The sequence below is a fragment of the Neltuma alba genome, unplaced genomic scaffold (assembly GCF_004799145.2).
Source record: "Neltuma alba isolate B1F8T4 unplaced genomic scaffold, ASM479914v2 tig00010676_pilon, whole genome shotgun sequence".
Taxonomy (NCBI): Eukaryota; Viridiplantae; Streptophyta; class Magnoliopsida; order Fabales; family Fabaceae; genus Neltuma; species Neltuma alba.
The window spans coordinates 3,779-21,218 of NW_021635518.1; the positions used below are offsets into that span (position 1 = coordinate 3,779).

The 17,440-nt window shown below is 33.5% G+C and overlaps 1 protein-coding gene across 1 annotated transcript; it reads left to right on the plus strand.

Moving 5' to 3' along the window:
- Positions 1-15,435: 15,435 nt before the first annotated feature.
- On the plus strand, positions 15,436-17,217 carry LOC114758215 (L-ascorbate oxidase homolog). The gene is made up of 2 exons (XM_028947239.1): positions 15,436-16,793; positions 16,917-17,217. Exons 1-2 carry the CDS (start codon positions 15,436-15,438, stop codon positions 17,215-17,217), a joined length of 1,659 nt encoding a protein of 552 aa, XP_028803072.1.
- Positions 17,218-17,440: the final 223 nt, after the last annotated feature.

The following is a 17,440-nucleotide window of genomic DNA, read 5'->3' on the forward strand; positions in this document are numbered from 1 at the left end:
CCAAAAGTTTTAACACTTCCCTTTCTTATGTTTCTCTGAACTTCTAATTCTATTATGATTTAGCTAGGACAGTACGATTTAACTTAGTTATTAACTCTTCATGCTTCTTAAATAATTGCTTAGCATACAGGAACACAAAACAATAAAATTAAATCATCATTCAAATACTCTTCAATCATAAATAGCTATATAGAACATTAACTTGACATTTAGAGATATTTAAAAGGAAATTCAAATTAGTTCCTCAGGTCTAATTCACTCTTATACATTTCACAAACATGGATGGTTTCATCAATCATTTCGGTTTCCTTTATTATCTGTTTTGAACATTTAATCTCACTCACTTAGCTAAGAATAACAGTTTAACATCTAAACATATAATTTAGTGACTATACTTGAGCATTTGTTTAACACTGTATATCAGCAACTTTATCTTTGTAAATACCAAATAGTAACTTCTGTTGGATCTTTAGCTCTAAGCCTTTTATTCTCTTCATTATATTAAGCCTTTAATAATTCATACATCGTCATTCTTGATAAAACAGTGACTGTTTTATGTCCTTAATCTTTAAATTACAGAACATGAGATTGTAGTAGTAACATAATCAATTCTCACGCAGCAATCATGACTACTCTTAATAGAATTAAGGATTCCTTACTTTCAGTTATCACATATCAATCTAACCATTATAAGTAGTGGGTAGCATTTATCATTGGTAATAGCTACAACAAGTTTATATCAATTTCCAACATTCAAATTCAACAAGCAAGTATCGGCACATCCATTATGTCACATTCATACAACTTTATAAGCATCTCATTCAAGTACATAGCGTATTTCTCATTCATGAAGTATTTTCCAGATTATTCAGTGAACTTTTCCAAATTTAATATCATTCTTCAAATTGCCAATTAGTCATATGTTTTAGTTTTCTAAATGTTAGTTCTTTCATGAACAACACCCATTTTAATAACTTCAAACATACAAAGCTGTCATTATCATCTACCAGCAACATATTTAACAATCTGAATACTCATCTAATATCTCAGGTATTATATAGAAATTTATTACCACTTTTCTTGCTTTAATTACAAACTCAAAACATTAAAATAGTTCAAATGTCCACAGATATAATAATCCAATTTGAAACACGAATCAGCAAAATTCACATCAATAGCATTCTCAACATATTTCAACTTCCAAAATAGCAATTAACAAGTTCAAATCAATTTTCAGCATCCATCTCATCCAGCAACAATAATATAACACGCATATATATATATATTTATATATATAGCTTAGTTATTCAAGCTTCAATAATTCAGTTTGGCCTCATGACAGCATCCTTCTTAAATCTTAATTATCATCCTCATTTGCTAGCTATCATCATTTTCACTTAGCTTGATTATCATCCAACAGTCTCACAGGTTCCCTTAAGAAATCTAGCAGCATTTTAATAGTTTAAACCACTATTATAATATCAATAATAGCAACATTTTGAAAGTTATATAAAAATACTCTAGCTTCACGTATCCAGATCACACAACCATACACATATATAGTTCTTATTCCTACGCTTCCTTGAATTGAAAGTGATGGCGCACGCGCACAGATAGCGACAAAGACAGTACATTCTGCTATATTTTCAACTTTCAAAATACTTACATATATAATATATATACATGTACACACCAGTTCAGAAAGTGGCAAGTTGCAACACGGACATGTATATCAGTTTAAATTCACATGCAGTCTGAGAACATAAATGAGCCTTGATTTCAATCAGTAATCTTTCAAAGTATTCAAGAATGCAATTTTAGTTTCAGCAACTTGGACACTACAGAAAATCAAACAGGGGCATCCTTGCTATGGCTAAATACCAAACCAGATTTAAAAACACAAAGCTTCAATCTCGGCAATATGACACAGAATTTGAATGACATCTACCATCAGTGTTCAAATCCTTTCTTAAGTTTACTTGGTAAATTATTTTCCTTTAGTTTTAATCACCTCTAATGCCCTCAAAACATCACCTAGAATCCCATGGCCCTCTCCCAACTCAGACCACTCTAAACGAAGAAATCAAAGACTAGAAGAGGCTGAACAGCTTACCTTGGTTAGACTCTAGTGTTGCATGTGGAATTCGGCCACTCTTCTCTCCTCCACTGCACACTTTGATCTCTCTCTCTCTCTCGTTTTCAATCTCTCAATCAGCCTTCTACTGTCTCTCTGACTCTCACTCCAATATACACCATCAAGCTTATTGGATTCAATTCTTGTCTAACAAAAAGAAGGGAAGCGTGTAAAGGAAATCTAATGCAAGGAAACAGGTGGCTGAAGGTAGTGAAAAGGAGGCAGAGAACATGACCCGGAGGTAAAAATTTAGGAATGACCATCAAGGGGAAAGAGACGTATAATTGGGGTAAAAGGCCAAAAGTTATTTTTCCCTTCACAAGATAACTCTTATCTCAATTCTCCCCTTTTTTAAATTTTTACTTTAATCTTAAATAGTTTTTAAAATTGATCTTCAGCATTTTGTGGGATTTTTCTTTCTTTTTAGCTTCTTTGGCTCACTAGATAACTTTCCTAAATTTTGGAGGTTGAAAATTAACATATAACTAAATTTTTTTTAATTTCTTAAGAAAATAAGCCTTTTATTTAGGAAAATAGATTTTAAATTATCTCTACCCTTTTATTCATCCATAAACACATTTATCTCCCAAAATAATCATCTATAATTTTTCCTTAGTTATTTTAGGTCACTATATATTTTTAATAATTATTCCTTCTTTATTTTCCTATATTTCTTACTCAATAGTAGACTTTTATAGATTAATTATTTTCCTGAGGCCTTAACTAAGTATTTATGCCTCTCAAACATCTTATAAACTTATAGCTATAAAATTTGAGATATTACACATTAAATGTTTCATCTTTAAAGGAAAGAAACAGAGTCCAAGTAAATCTCAAATTGTCATCAACTATCACAAGAGTATACAGGTTTCCACCGAAACTTTTAACTCTTAACGGACCAACCAAATCCATACAAACCATTTGGAGTGGCCTTTCAGTTGTGTGTTTACCCTTCTAACAGGCATCGCAAATAATATTATGTTCATATTGAATTTTAGGTAAACCAATGACCAAGTCCCTTTTTGTTAAGTTTGAAAGTTGATTCATGTTAACATGTGCAAGTTGTTTATGCCAAAGCCAACTTTCCTCCCTTTTGCTAATAAAACAATTTTTAGAAGATTTTGAATCAATTTGAATAGTATAACAATTACCATCCCTTGGAGCTCTCAACTTTACGTTCAATTCTTCCTTCTTTGGTGGCAAGTCTTCTTTGCTTATGACTAAACATTCCTCTAAATCGAAGTTCACCCTGTTGTTTTTGTCAGTACTTTGACTTACACTGAGCAGGTTGTGACATAAGCCTTCTACATAGTAGATATCTTCAACCTTCATTCTTTTGTTACTTCCTATTTCTCTAATTCCAGTAATTCTCCCGGATTGATTGCCACTGAAGCTCACTTTGCCTCCTTCTCTTAGTTTGAGTGATGTGAACTTCTTGGTATCACCTGTCATATGTTTGGAGCATCCACTATCGATGTACCATTTGTTTGTTTTGGATGCTTTGAGACATACCTGTAACAACACAATCATGTTTTAGGTACCCATATCTTCTTAGGTCCTTTTTGGCTAGTATGGATTGTCCTAGGCACATAAGTAACTTTGGGCACCCATTTTAATGTCCCGTAAGTTTCTTTCTTCTTGTGAAAACAAGAAGAGGTTGTATGACCTTTATGGTTGTAATAAGAACATAATGCAAAAGGGTTAGAGGAATGAACAACACTTCTAAAGCACGTAAGTTACGATTGACCACCACTTTTCTTCTTTCCTTTCCTCTTATCTTGAACAGGATCATATCCTATTCTGGTTTTATCCATTAAACATCGTTGAGCTCCTAGAATCACCTTGAGCATTTCATTGCCCTTAGTGAATTTTTCCAAGGTTCTTGTGAGGTCCTCGGCCTTTCTTCTGTTTTGCTCACATTCCGTACATACTGGAGGTGGAGTTGTGCTATCTTTCTGCTTTGCTTGCTGTTCCTCCAAAAGCTTTAATTTTTTTCTTGGAGCTTACCAACTCCTTTGCAATTCTTACTAATTCTGAATGTAATACATTGCATTCATATTGTAATTTATCATAGAAGGGTTTAGAAGTGACTACCTCATCTATCTCTGTATCTTCATCTTCCTGAGCCATGAGACAAATGTTGGCGGTTTCTTCGTCGTTGCTTTCTTCTTTTTCTGAGGAACTATCTCCCCATATTGATGTGATAAAGGCTTTCTTCTTTCAAAACTTTTCCTTTTTCTTTTCTTTGTCCTTTATCTTAGATAACTGAGGACACTCTACTTTGATGTGCCCCGACTTTTTACATTTGAACCAGATAATTGGTTCCTTTGGCTCATTCTGAGATGTGGATGTTTTGCGTTTTGATTGAAACCTCCTTCCAGCTTTGTTTCTATAGAATTTCTTGAACCTTTTGATGATAAGACCCATTTCGTCATCTTCCAGGTCCTCTTCATCGTCATCTTCACTCTTTGGAGTTCTGAGAATAATGCCTTTATGATTCTTCTCATTCATTTCTTTTTCGTATTTCTGCTTGCTCTCATACTCCGCTAGACTCCCAAAAAGAGCTGCGATAGAGCCAATTGATTCTCCCTTTGTTTTCTCAATGGCTGTTATTTTTGGTTCCCATTCATTCATGAGACTACTTAAGATTTTTCTCACTTGATCCTCTTAACTATACTTCTTTTCGAGTGCAATAAGATGATTGATAAGGTGTGAAAATCTGACTTTTATGTCTTCGATGCTTTCTCCATCCTTCCTTCTGAATAATTCAAACTCCGTGGTTAGAGTGTTGATTCTACTCTGTTTGACATCCATTGTTCCTTCGTGGGCAATCTCCAATTTTTCCCGTATTTCTTTTGTAGTTTCTAGATTAGAAACTTAGAAATACTCCTTTTGGCTTAGCATACAGGTTAGTATATTGGTAGCTTTATCATTCAATGTCACTAGCCTCTTGTCTTCTTCATCGAACTCACTGGGACTCTTACGAACTTATCAACCGTCTATGTTTTTCATTGAGATGTAGTTCCCATGTTTGATCACGTCCCACAATCCATATTCTGTAGCTTTGATGAAGATCTTCATCCTTATTTTCCAGAAGGTGTAGTTTTCTCCACTGAAGCCAGGTGGCTTTGACATTAAACATCCTTCAGGTAGGACGCTGTCTCTGAAACCTGCCATTGGATCTCTCTTTAGACTGTTAAGTCTTTATTGAAGAGACCTGCTCTCATACCAAATGTTAGTTGTAGTCTCACCCAAGAGGGGGGTGAATTGGGTGAGTTATAAAAATTTTGCAAATTAAAAATAGTAAGCTAAACAGAAATAGAGAGCATAAGTTAGAGCGATTTTACCATAGAGAGTAGACACAGAATTTATCCTGGTTCGGTCTCAACCACTTAACCTATTCCAGTCCTCAGAATACCTCTGAGTATTTCACTAAGTTCCAAGATTAATCGGGCTCTTGGTGCTGCAGTACAGCAATTGATTCACTCAATCACTCCCCCTTACTACCCGTAAGGTTACAGACCCACTCAAGAGTCCACACTCTTGAGTTTCACTCAGAAAGTGATTAAAGATGATATGTAAAACTCTCTCATAGAGTAAATGGATGAGAAACACTGAAGCCCAGTATAAACAAGAACAGAGTATTGAATGCAACAGTAAGTTATTTGCAGAAGGTAGCTCGCGCATTCAATTCTATGCATTCAATGCTTCTTCATACCTTTTATAGTTGAGGAAGTTTAATAACCATTAGATGGAAGCGCTTCTAGCCGTTGAGAGTTCGGTGGCATGTTTTCCCAGTTGTAATGGTATTCACCATTTAATGTTTCTGACATGGTAGGCTACAAGCTACTGAATAACCGTTAGATAACCGTTGAACTTTCTTTGTAATCTGTAACAATACTTCAATCTAATAAGTTTTTCCTCCAGAATGATATTCAGGAATATAACTGATAAAATGATAGTAATATTCTTATGTTAAGAGAGAAGTAAATCAATCAAACATCAGATCCAATAACTAGAAACTGAACAACCTTGATCGAAGACATGATCGATAACTGGTTTATCGATTACATTATCGATTAATTAAGATGAAAGATTTTGAAACAAATAGCTATATTCATCGATCAAGTTATGGATTTACTCATGATCAAACAAGTGATCGATAAATGGACAGATTAACTTTAGAAAGAATATGTAGAAAAAAATAGCTCAAGGTCACCCAATGATTTTGAAACTCTTAAAATAGAGTATTAAGATAAACATCAAGGCTAAGAAAAGCTCGAAGAGAAATATTCAGAAGATTATTAGATCTCACCGTAGCTTTTGATATTGAAAGAGTTGGATCATTGATCGAATAATTGATCGATAAGTGTTAGATTGATCAATTTATCGACAAAGCTAAGTAAGAGAGAATTTGATTTTCAAGGAATATTGATCAAATAATTTATTGATAAATGGATGACAGGAAAGTTGACTGATAAAATGCAGTTTGACAAAGATTTCCATAAAGAGCATAAATCCTAAAATGATTGATCAGAGACTTATCGATCAAGTGATCGATAATGATGTAGTAGAGAAGTTCAATTCAAAATCCCAGGAGCAAGTTTGATCGATCACATTATATGTAAACAGAATATTCAGTGGATTGGATGATCGATCATTTTATCGATAAATTAATGATTGATCAAGTGATCGAATAAAGACTTAAACAATTTCAATCAATGAAAAGAGGCTAATCGATCATTTGATCAATAAATCATTGATCGATCAATTTATTGATGAAGTAATTTTCAAAAACACTTAAACAGAGAGACAATATTGATAGGCAAGTAAGATATTATGCAATGACAGAATAGATTATCGATAAAGTTGTGATCGATAACGTGATCGATAAATGGTGTTTAAACAAAATACAACGAGAGTGGGAAGTTTTACCATTTATCTATCTTCTCATCGATAACTCATTTATCGATCAAGTGATCGATAAATACTTCCCAAAACTTATGTCCATTATCTGTCAGTTGTTCGATCATTAGATTATTGATCAATTGATTGATAACTTTTTGCAAGCTTCTTCACAAGATAGTGTTAACGATGATCGATCAAGTAATCGATCAACACATTCAAATAGATTTATCTATCAAGTCAATTAATATTTCTACAAAGTTATCAGTTTACATATGAACTTTATCTATCAAGTAATCGATCAATTTACTAAAACATAGATTCCTTAATTTGTTATCATAAAAACCTTAAATCTAACAAAATTGTGTAGGATTGAGTCATGAGATGATTGATTCTAAAGAAGGAATCAATTTGTCAAAAATCAAAGAAAAAGAGGGGAAATTGTTAAGTTAATGTTAAAGTATTGGAACCAAGTTGTTTTATGATTAATGTAGCTTATGTTTATGCTTGGTTTAATGGGCATTGAGAGGAGGAGTTAAGGAGAAGCATTGCTTCTTGGAGGAATTAATTGGATAAGCTTTACAAAGGTAGCTTTGAATTATAATTTGATTGTTTATCTTGCTTGTTTGTTGTGATTGTTGTTGCTTGGATTAGAGGAACTTTGTGTTGACCTTGCTTGTTTGATTGACATTGGTTATGGTTTGGCCAAATGCTTTGTGATATGTTAATGTGGATAATATGATGTTCCTCTCCTTGCATGATATTTGGTATGAATTCCTATGAGTTGGGAATGGTTTGGATTACATAACATGTAACAATTAAACTTGCATTGATTTACATGATAATTATAATTCATATGCTATTGAGATTTCTTTGAAATCTCATTCCTTCTATGTTATTTTATGCACTAATTAGGAAGTGGACCAAGCATGGAGCAAGGAAAAGAATTGGCCTTGGAATGAAATAGCTTTATGAATATGATGTTATGTTAGAAACTTGTATCAAGTGTACCAAATTTTATGTTGATTTTATGATAAGTTATGGATGACATTTTGATGTAAATTATATTGTTATTCCATGTTCCAATATTGGAATTATGCTTGATGCATTGTGGGAAGAATGTAGATAAAGGAAAAAGGGGAAATAAATCAAGAAAGTGGTAATTAGGGGATAGAAATTCTCTAAAAAGTGCCAAACTTGTGACACATAAAATAATGAAAAATTATTGGATCTTGGGCATAAAATTTTACATGCTAATAGATCTCATTTTTAGTTTTAAAGCAAGTGGCAATTCCTTAAATTTGGAGTTGTGTGCTACGAGTTATGCCCTTCCAAAGTCGGGCAAAAATACTGGAAATTTGAAAATTTACCAAATGAACAGTACACTTTGACGAATTTTCTAGAATTATTTTGGATGGAATTGGACCTAATGATTATTTTTTCTCCATAGAAATCTTAGCAAGATTTGCATGAAAATTGTAACCACTTCATTTTGATTTTTCTAGATTTAGTTATAATTTTTTAAAGTTAACCCATTTTCGGGTGAACAGTGTACGGACGGGATGAACAGTAAAATCCTGAATTTTAAAATTTTTCATCCGGAAACACTACGAAACATGTTATAATGGTTCCAATTGATGTATAATGGTATATAAAGAGAGGTGTGGCAAGACACAATTCTGGTAAGCTTTTATCAATCACCTTATCGATCAATGAGTTATTGATGAGAAGACAGATAAATGGTAAAACTCTTCTACTTAAGTTGCATTCTATTTCATTCACCATTCATCGATTACCTTTTTGATCATACATTTATCGATAACCTGCTCTATCATTGCATATTAACTTAATGGATTATTGATAGTCTGTCCAAATGTGCTGTCAGGTTCTTTTATCGATCACTTGATCGATCAGTGGGTTATTGATCAAATGATTGATCATCACTACCTCACTACACTAAACTGTTTTAAGTCTCTTTTTGATCACCTGATCGATCATTGATTTATCGATCAAATGATCGATCATCCAAACCTCTGAAACTTCTATTTTCACATAACATGATCGATCAAACTCCTTTCTAGCCTTTTGAACCAAGTTTTTCCAATGTTGTTTTATCGATCACTTGATCGATCAATCTTTAATCGGTCAACTACTCAAACACTATACACTCTATGATTTCGATGTGAAAAACTTTTCTTGACCTTTCATAGATCAGTTTTCCTATTATTCATTTATCGATAAAGTGTTCGATCAATGATGTTCAAAATCTATTTTCCTCATACTTAGCTTTATCGATAACATGATTGATCAAGCAGTTTTTAATTACTTGTTCAATCATTGTAGAAGTTCATTTCATAATAAGCTTTTCATGATGATTTCAAAACCTCTCATATTTTTATCTTTAAGCTTTTCTCGGCCTTCCTTTTACACATAATTCTCTTTGAAAGGATTCAAAGGCAAAGGTGAATTTAAAAGCTTTAATCTTGAAATATCTCATTTGAAGTCATTGTATTCATTTCTCATTGTTTATCAATCACTAATTTGATCATCTGTTGATCCATAAGCTTATCGATAAAAGTACAAATGTGTGACTAAATTTCTCTTTGTATTTAATTGAAAGCTTTATTGATCAACTACTTATCAATCAGGACTTTGATCAAGTATGTATAGGTTATTTCTAAAGTATCTGATGTTTGATTCATTGTACTTCTAAATGTTATATACATATCAATGATCATTATTTGTTCAATTATCTTTACAAGTTTCCTTCTGAAAGACAACTAACTTGTTTCAAGTATTGTTAAAGATTACAAAGCAAGCTCAACGGTCATGTAGTAGCCTCTAATATACCATGTCAGAAACATTAATGGTGAACTATTATTGCAACCACTGAACACACGCAGCCAAACTTACAATGGCTAAAAGCTCTTTAGTCTAATGGTTAATCAAACCTCTCCAACTATAAAAGGCGCGAAGGGCATTGAATGAAGTATTGAATACTGGAGCTACCTTCTGTTAAAATATTTACTGTTGCATTCAATACTCTGTTTTCACTGAGCTTTAGGGGGGTTGTAACCTTACGGATAGTAAGGGGGAGTGATTGAGAAATCAGTTACTGTACTAAGGCACCAAGAGCCCGTTTAATCTTGGATCATAATGGAAATCTTAGAGATGTTCTCAAGACTAGATGTAGCTCAAATGGTTGAGACCGAACTAGTATAAATCTTGTGTCTTCACTCTGTGGTGAATCCTTCTAACTCGACCTTCTCTATTTTATTTACAGCACTGCTTTAATATGTTAAAATTTTTATAACTTACCCAATTCACCTCCTCTTGGGTGAAACTGCCACTAAAAAATTGATATTTGGATTCTACATGAAAAATTATGTAGGAATAGCCTAACAGATTGATCGAAACCAAGAGAAAATAATTATGTCAAAAATCAAGGAAAAAGGGGTTTAATTGAGCTTAATGTCAAGTACTAGTATTTATGCTTGGATTGTTAGTAATTTCGAATGTGTTTGTACATGGAATGATAGGCACTTTGCAAGAAATCAAAGAGAAGCACAATAATACCAAAGAGGCCGAATTGATTAAGCAATCAAGAGGTAGCATTAAACTCATAATTTGAATGCTTTCTTGCTTGTTTAAATGTGTATGTGTTATTTGATTTATATTGCCATGATGTGATTAAGCAAATTATGTGACTGTGCATGAAATTATATGTGAATATGCCTTGGCAATATGTATAAGGAATGACATAATAGCTTGATTGATTGCTCTCTTTCTATGGCAAATGATATGCACATGAAATGTTGCATAATGATGTTAATTTTATATTCACATGTCACATTTTCACATAGCATGAATTGCATGATAATTATGATTCATTGCTACTAAGATTTCTATGAAATTTCACTCCTTTATGTTTAAACTTTCACTAACTAGGAGTTAAATAAAGCAAGGACAAAGGAAAGGAGATAATTTTGGGAGATAATTAGTTGTTATGCCTCTTTAAAATAATGATGTAGTTATTATGAATTATTGTGTATCAATGTAAACTATGTGGAGTTACTGTAATATTGACCAAAGTGACTATGCATGTGAATATATTATCAAGTGATCATGTGTGAATATGGGCTATGTGATTGAAATGGTCATATGGATTGAAAAGGGAAAGAACAACCAAGAATGGTAAATTTAAGAAGATAAAAGTTGACTTTTTAGGGGTAAAGTTTGACTAATGAAATTCTATGCAATTGGTTGAATCTTAAGCTAAACTTTGGCAAGCTTATATATCTTATTTTTAGCTTTAAAGCAAGTAGTATTTTATTAAATTTCGAGTTTTGTACAAAAAGTTATGTCCTTCCAAAATTGAGCATAAATCCTAAAAAATTGAAGGATGACCATATGAATAGTACCACTTTGCATGAAATTTGGGATTAATTGATAAGTTCTGGATGACAATGAGTATTTTTCCCTTAAAGAAGGCACCAAGAGCTTTAAGTAGAACTTGGAATGACTTTATTTTGATTTTTCTAGAATTAGTTATGAATTTTCAAAATTTGGCCTTTATTAGGGTTACAATAAATAGTAACCCGAATTTGTGAAATTTTAAGGTTTAAATTTTTCCAAATTAAGGCCATAAGAAATGATTCTAAATGGTTCCAATTGAGGTAAAATGAGGTTTAAAAATAAGGTGTGACATTAGCCCTTGATCTTTTATGTGTATGTGGCTTAATCTTAGCCATTCATGTTTTCTCCCTCTTGATTTTGTCACATAATCCTATTCTCAATAATCAGTGCCAAAGCCACCCCATATGCCACCTCAAGGGACACATAATCCTTATTTGTGATCATAAGCAATATTTTATTACATAATTCTATTTCTTCCAAACATGCCCCTTAACAATTTATATTATTTCATCCATGTCCCTTCATCATTTTGGAATTAAAATAGGGAGGAAATAGGGAGAAATTCGTGCAAAATGTAGCCCCTAACTATTCCTCTACCAATCTGGCCATTTTGCACCGTATCAGGTATTTTTTTCAGGTCCTGATTTACCTGGTAACTTTGAAAAATATTATGGCACATTTTCTCATCTCAATTAACTTCACATGGCATTGTATAACATGCCTAAAGAGGGAATAGTGTTCTTCCCTTTGTTATTTCATTAAAACATTTAATAATATTATTTTAGAGCAAATTTGACCTAATTCTTTCTATCAGTCCATAAGTCTGAGAATCTATCTCTAGGTACCGATACTACTTTTTCATTATGAAGAATTTCTCTAATTCTTCTCAAGTCAAAAGTCAAACCATAAATAGTTTATTTCACTTTTCTTGGATAGTGTATAAATATGCTTTAACTTTTATTAAAGCCATCCTCTTTGTTTTTTGGGGACAAAATTATTTTTAAAACCTGTGATAATTCCTCAAGTATTATTCCTCATTTTTCTCTAATCATCTGAGGCCTCCTTGTATTTTAAGTAATTCAATTTTAGCTAATATTCATAATTAGCCAAAACCTTACGAATTTTATCAATTTGCTCCAGGGGTATTTGGGTCATTTTTAACCCTATATGAGCCATATAACCTTATTTCCTATTATTTTGAAATTTTTTGAGATTTTTTTTAAATGTTTGGGCATACTTTCTATTACTGCTCTTTCTGACCCGAAACTATTCAAATTTATAGTTAGGTCCCTGCTCAAGTTTAGCCTCAGGAATCATCTCACTAAGGTTCCTGGCATAACTTTTAGCCATTAATCATCTCCAATTACCATACTCGAGTCCTCAAGACTTCATCGTAGTCTCTACCTTGCCTAGTCTCATGGTTCCAAAAAGCTCTTATTTTGTAGTTTGGTCCGTGAGAATCCCCTTATCCTTCCAAAGAACTTATGGAACTCCTGCCAAGAGGGGTCTAGTAGCCTGCCCATTTTAGCCTAATTCTGGTACTTCTAGGCCCAAAATCCAGAATGTTTCAATAATCCTATGATTCCAGTTAGCAAAATTAAGTTGGATAGAGTAATAAGGTAGGAAGCATTCATTACATGTGAACATGATATATTATGAAATTAGTTATATCATCTGTTAGTGATTAGTTAAGCTGTTGCAGTACTTATTTACATAGCTAATATGAATTACTTGTGTAATAGTTGTGTGTGTATGGTTGAACTTTGGATTATTGAGACGTTAGTGCTCACCCAAATTATTTAATACAAATCGCATAGGGAGCAAGGGAAGGTACCAGAGGAGTGAGCTAGTGGCTTTTATACTTCTCGAGTACATATTGAGTTCATTTGATTATTTCTATTTGCTATGACCCTAGGACATTAAATCATTATTTTTGTTAATTCCTTTGTTGATGGATTTTAGCGCTCTATTTCAAGTTCTCTCCGCTACTTGTGTTAATTTGGCCTTTGAGGTTGTGGACTTGGATATTTATGCTCAAATTATATTATGGGTTTATTGCCCATATTTTTTTTGATATTATGGTTAAAAGGTTGAGTCCTTAAGTGTTGCCTTGATTATTGTGGGAACCCAAGACTAAATTGATTTTATATGTTGTTTTGAGTAGTTCATAAGACTGGTGTCCATGTGCATTAGTCAGTTATTTAGTTTAGTTATCTGTAAAGAGTTATTCTGTGTGGATTGTTTTACATGCTTGGTTTAGCTATGCATTATATTTGTACATTGAAATGTGATTTTTGCTACTAAAATTTTCTCAAATCTCATCCCTTTTCTCCCAAATACCAACAGCATGAGCCAATACATCTAAGGGCAAAGCGAAGCAAATGGAGGAATAGAAGAAGTGGTGGCTTGGTAATTGTTATTATTTTGATATTTTGTGGTTACTTTGTATGGTTAGTAGCTTAATATGCTTATGTTAATTTAATATGTATGGGCATATAATTAAACTCCATAAGGAGGAGCCGGAGAGCTTAATTAGCACCAGTCAAGATTAGTGCCATTGTAATGATCGCGGCCAAAATGCATGAAAACTTAGCTTGGTTATTACTTTTGTGACTGTTTAGAAACAAGGCAATTTTTCAATCTAGATTATGAAATTTGGTATTAAAATAGTACTCATCTTGAGTTTTAAAACGGGAAATATTTTATAATTATTGAATGTGTGGAATAAAAATATAACCTTTTAAATTTGGGTCAAATTTCTAGAAATTTCTGAAAATTCCAGCGAAAATCCCAGTGTCCTGTTTAGATTTAGGCAACCTTCTGGATCAAATGGGACTGCAGTTAACCCGGGTCTTTATTTTATAGCAAATAGTTTCTCAAGATGTCAGATTAGAGTTTTGAACCATTATTTTTTTTCAGCTATACTGAATTAGCTATGAATTTTTAATTTTTTTTAAAAAAATCCCATTCTAATAAAAGGAATAATGCCCATCTGAAGTTAAAGTTTTTGAATTCTTAAATGGCCAAATAACTTTGCTAAGTGAACCTTAAGCAAAGCGTTACAGAATATTCCAGAATTAATTTTGCTGTATGGATCTAAATAAAATTAAAATCAACCAAATTATGGACTATATATTAAGGAGATAATATGAGTATAATAATTTTTCATTTTTATATTGAACAATAAACAAACTTTATTTCGTCATTTTAAAAAAACCTCTTTTATTTCGTCTTTTGTAGAAATCCACATGCCACTTAGTCATCATCCACATTATCCCTTAATTAAAAATGAGTGTAGGGACAAATAGCTCACAGTTACAAAATTTAAAAAAGTTACAGAAACTTGATTAAAAAAATGAAATGAAATGAATTAATTAATTAAATTTTTATCTAAAATTTATATTTCACATTTTATGTTACAATAGTAGTCAAAACATACATACAGGAAATTAATGAATTGAATTTTTTTTACAAAGAAAAATATTCGAAAGATAAGAAAACGGAGGAATAGAGTAAGACCACATCTTAATAACAAAACAATTTGACTTGACGTTTATTTGTTTGTTATGAATTTGAGGTTCTAAGGAACTTATAGTCAAAGTTCGGATCTGGTTACTTTTGAACATGCCATTTGGCTTATATTCATTTTCATCAAGCTGGTAAAATTTAGAAAGGTCAAAAAGGAGATGGTGAAACTGGCGACTAGGAATGAGTGGTTTTGAACACAACGATTGCCAGATAGACATGCACCTATTTTGAAAAGGTTTACTAAGTTTAGGGATAAACCTATATGTGGATTCTTTAAAAATGCTTACTACACAACAAAAATAATAATTGAACAAACTATATATACAAGTTACGCGTCGGCGAATTGAGACAAGGGGAAGAACTTTCTTCCGCTTCATAGAAAGAATTAATATAAAGTGGGAGAGAGTAATAGATAAGGGTTGATTCTTTTTGGGAGGAGACAACATTTGAGCATGGGTCATGGAAAGATGTTCTTGTTTCTGATATGCCTCCTGGCAGGGACAATGTCTACTGTGATGGGTGAAGACCCTTATGTATTCTACACATGGAATGTAACATATGGGACATTATCTCCTCTTGGAGTTCCACAACAAGTAATTCTCATTAATGGCCAATTTCCTGGGCCACAAATTAACTGCTCATCCAACAATAACATCGTTGTGAATGTGTTTAACAAGCTTGATGAGCCTTTGCTTTTCACCTGGAGTGGGGTCCAACATAGGAAGAATTCATGGATGGATGGTACATTAGGATCCCAATGCCCTATCCCTCCAGGAACCAACTTCACCTATCGTTTCCAAATTAAAGATCAAATCGGAACGTTCTTCTATTATCCCACCACATCCATGCATAGGGCTGTAGGTGGTTATGGTATCATTCGTGTGTTTAGTCGTCTATTGATTCCAGTTCCATACCCAGATCCTGAGGATGAGTTCAATGTTCTCATTGGTGATTGGTACACTAAGAAGCACGCCACACTTCTAAAGCTCTTGGATAGTGGGCGATCTATTGGCAGGCCTGCCGGTGTGATCATCAACGGCAAAACGGCGAAGGGTGATGGAAGCGACGAGCCACTTTTCACCATGAAGCCTGGTAAGACATACAAATATAGAATTTGCAATGCTGGGAGTAAGAATTCTCTAAACTTCAGGATCCAAGGCCATGGCATGAAGCTCGTTGAGACAGAGGGATCTCATGTTGTTCAGAACATTTATAACTCTCTTGATGTACATGTCGGCCAATGCTTTACCGTTCTTGTCACTGCCGATCAAGCGCCTAAGGATTACTACCTTGTGGCTTCCACTCGCTTTACTAAGACTATTCTTACTGGTAAAGGAATTGTTCGCTATGAAAATGGCAAAGGATCTGCCTCACCAGAGATCCCCGAGGCACCTGTTGGCATTGCTTGGTCTATTAACCAATTCCGTTCTTTCCGTTGGAACCTTACTGCGAGTGCGGCTAGGCCTAATCCTCAAGGGTCTTACAAATACGGTCAAATCGAAATCACTCGTACTATCATATTGGTAGGATCAAGCAGTAAGGTTCAAGGCAAAAATCGATATGCCCTTAATGGGGTTTCGCATATTGATGGTGACACCCCTTTCAAGTTAGCTGAATACTTTGGAGTTGCCAACAAAGTCTTCAAGTATAACATCATCTCTGATGAACCACCAGCCAATTTGGATAGCCTTACCATCCAACCCAATGTCATAAATATCACATACCGTACCTTCGTTGAGATTATCATTGAAAACCACGGAAAGAGCATGCAATCTTATAACTTGGACGGATATTCTTTCTTCGCTGTGGCGTTAGTATTCCATTTTTTTTCATTTTGCATATATATATATATATATATATATATTCTACCCTTTTTGCATTAATTACATGTTTGTAGAAGTTGACTGATTAATTTGCTTGTGTGATGATGCAGCACCGAGCCTGGGAGATGGGCCCCAGAGAAGAGGAAGAACTATAACCTCCTCGATGCTGTGAGCAGGCACACCATCCAAGTCTTCCCAAATTGTTGGGCAGCCATAATGCTCACATTTGATAATTGTGGAATGTGGAACTTGAGGTCAGAGTTAGCTGAGAACCACTATTTGGGCCAACAACTCTATGTTAGCGTTTTGTCCCCAGAGCGATCTCTCAGAGATGAATACAACCTTCAAAACGCAACTATGCTTTGTGGCATAGTTAAGGATATGCCCATGCCTCCACCATATAACTCCTAATTACAACTTTCCTTATCATTATTGTTTCTCTTGTGCCATCTGATTGACTTTTGAGAAAGAAAGCAGGGGGAATGTTGTAATATTCTAACAATCAACCCTGAATTAATATTCGTTTATTGATTAATGCCTTTTCCATTATATAATTTGTCAAGTTACTATTCTTTTAGTTGATGGTCGACAACAGATTTTGTCCACAAAAAAGGGGCAAATTAAAAAAAAAAAT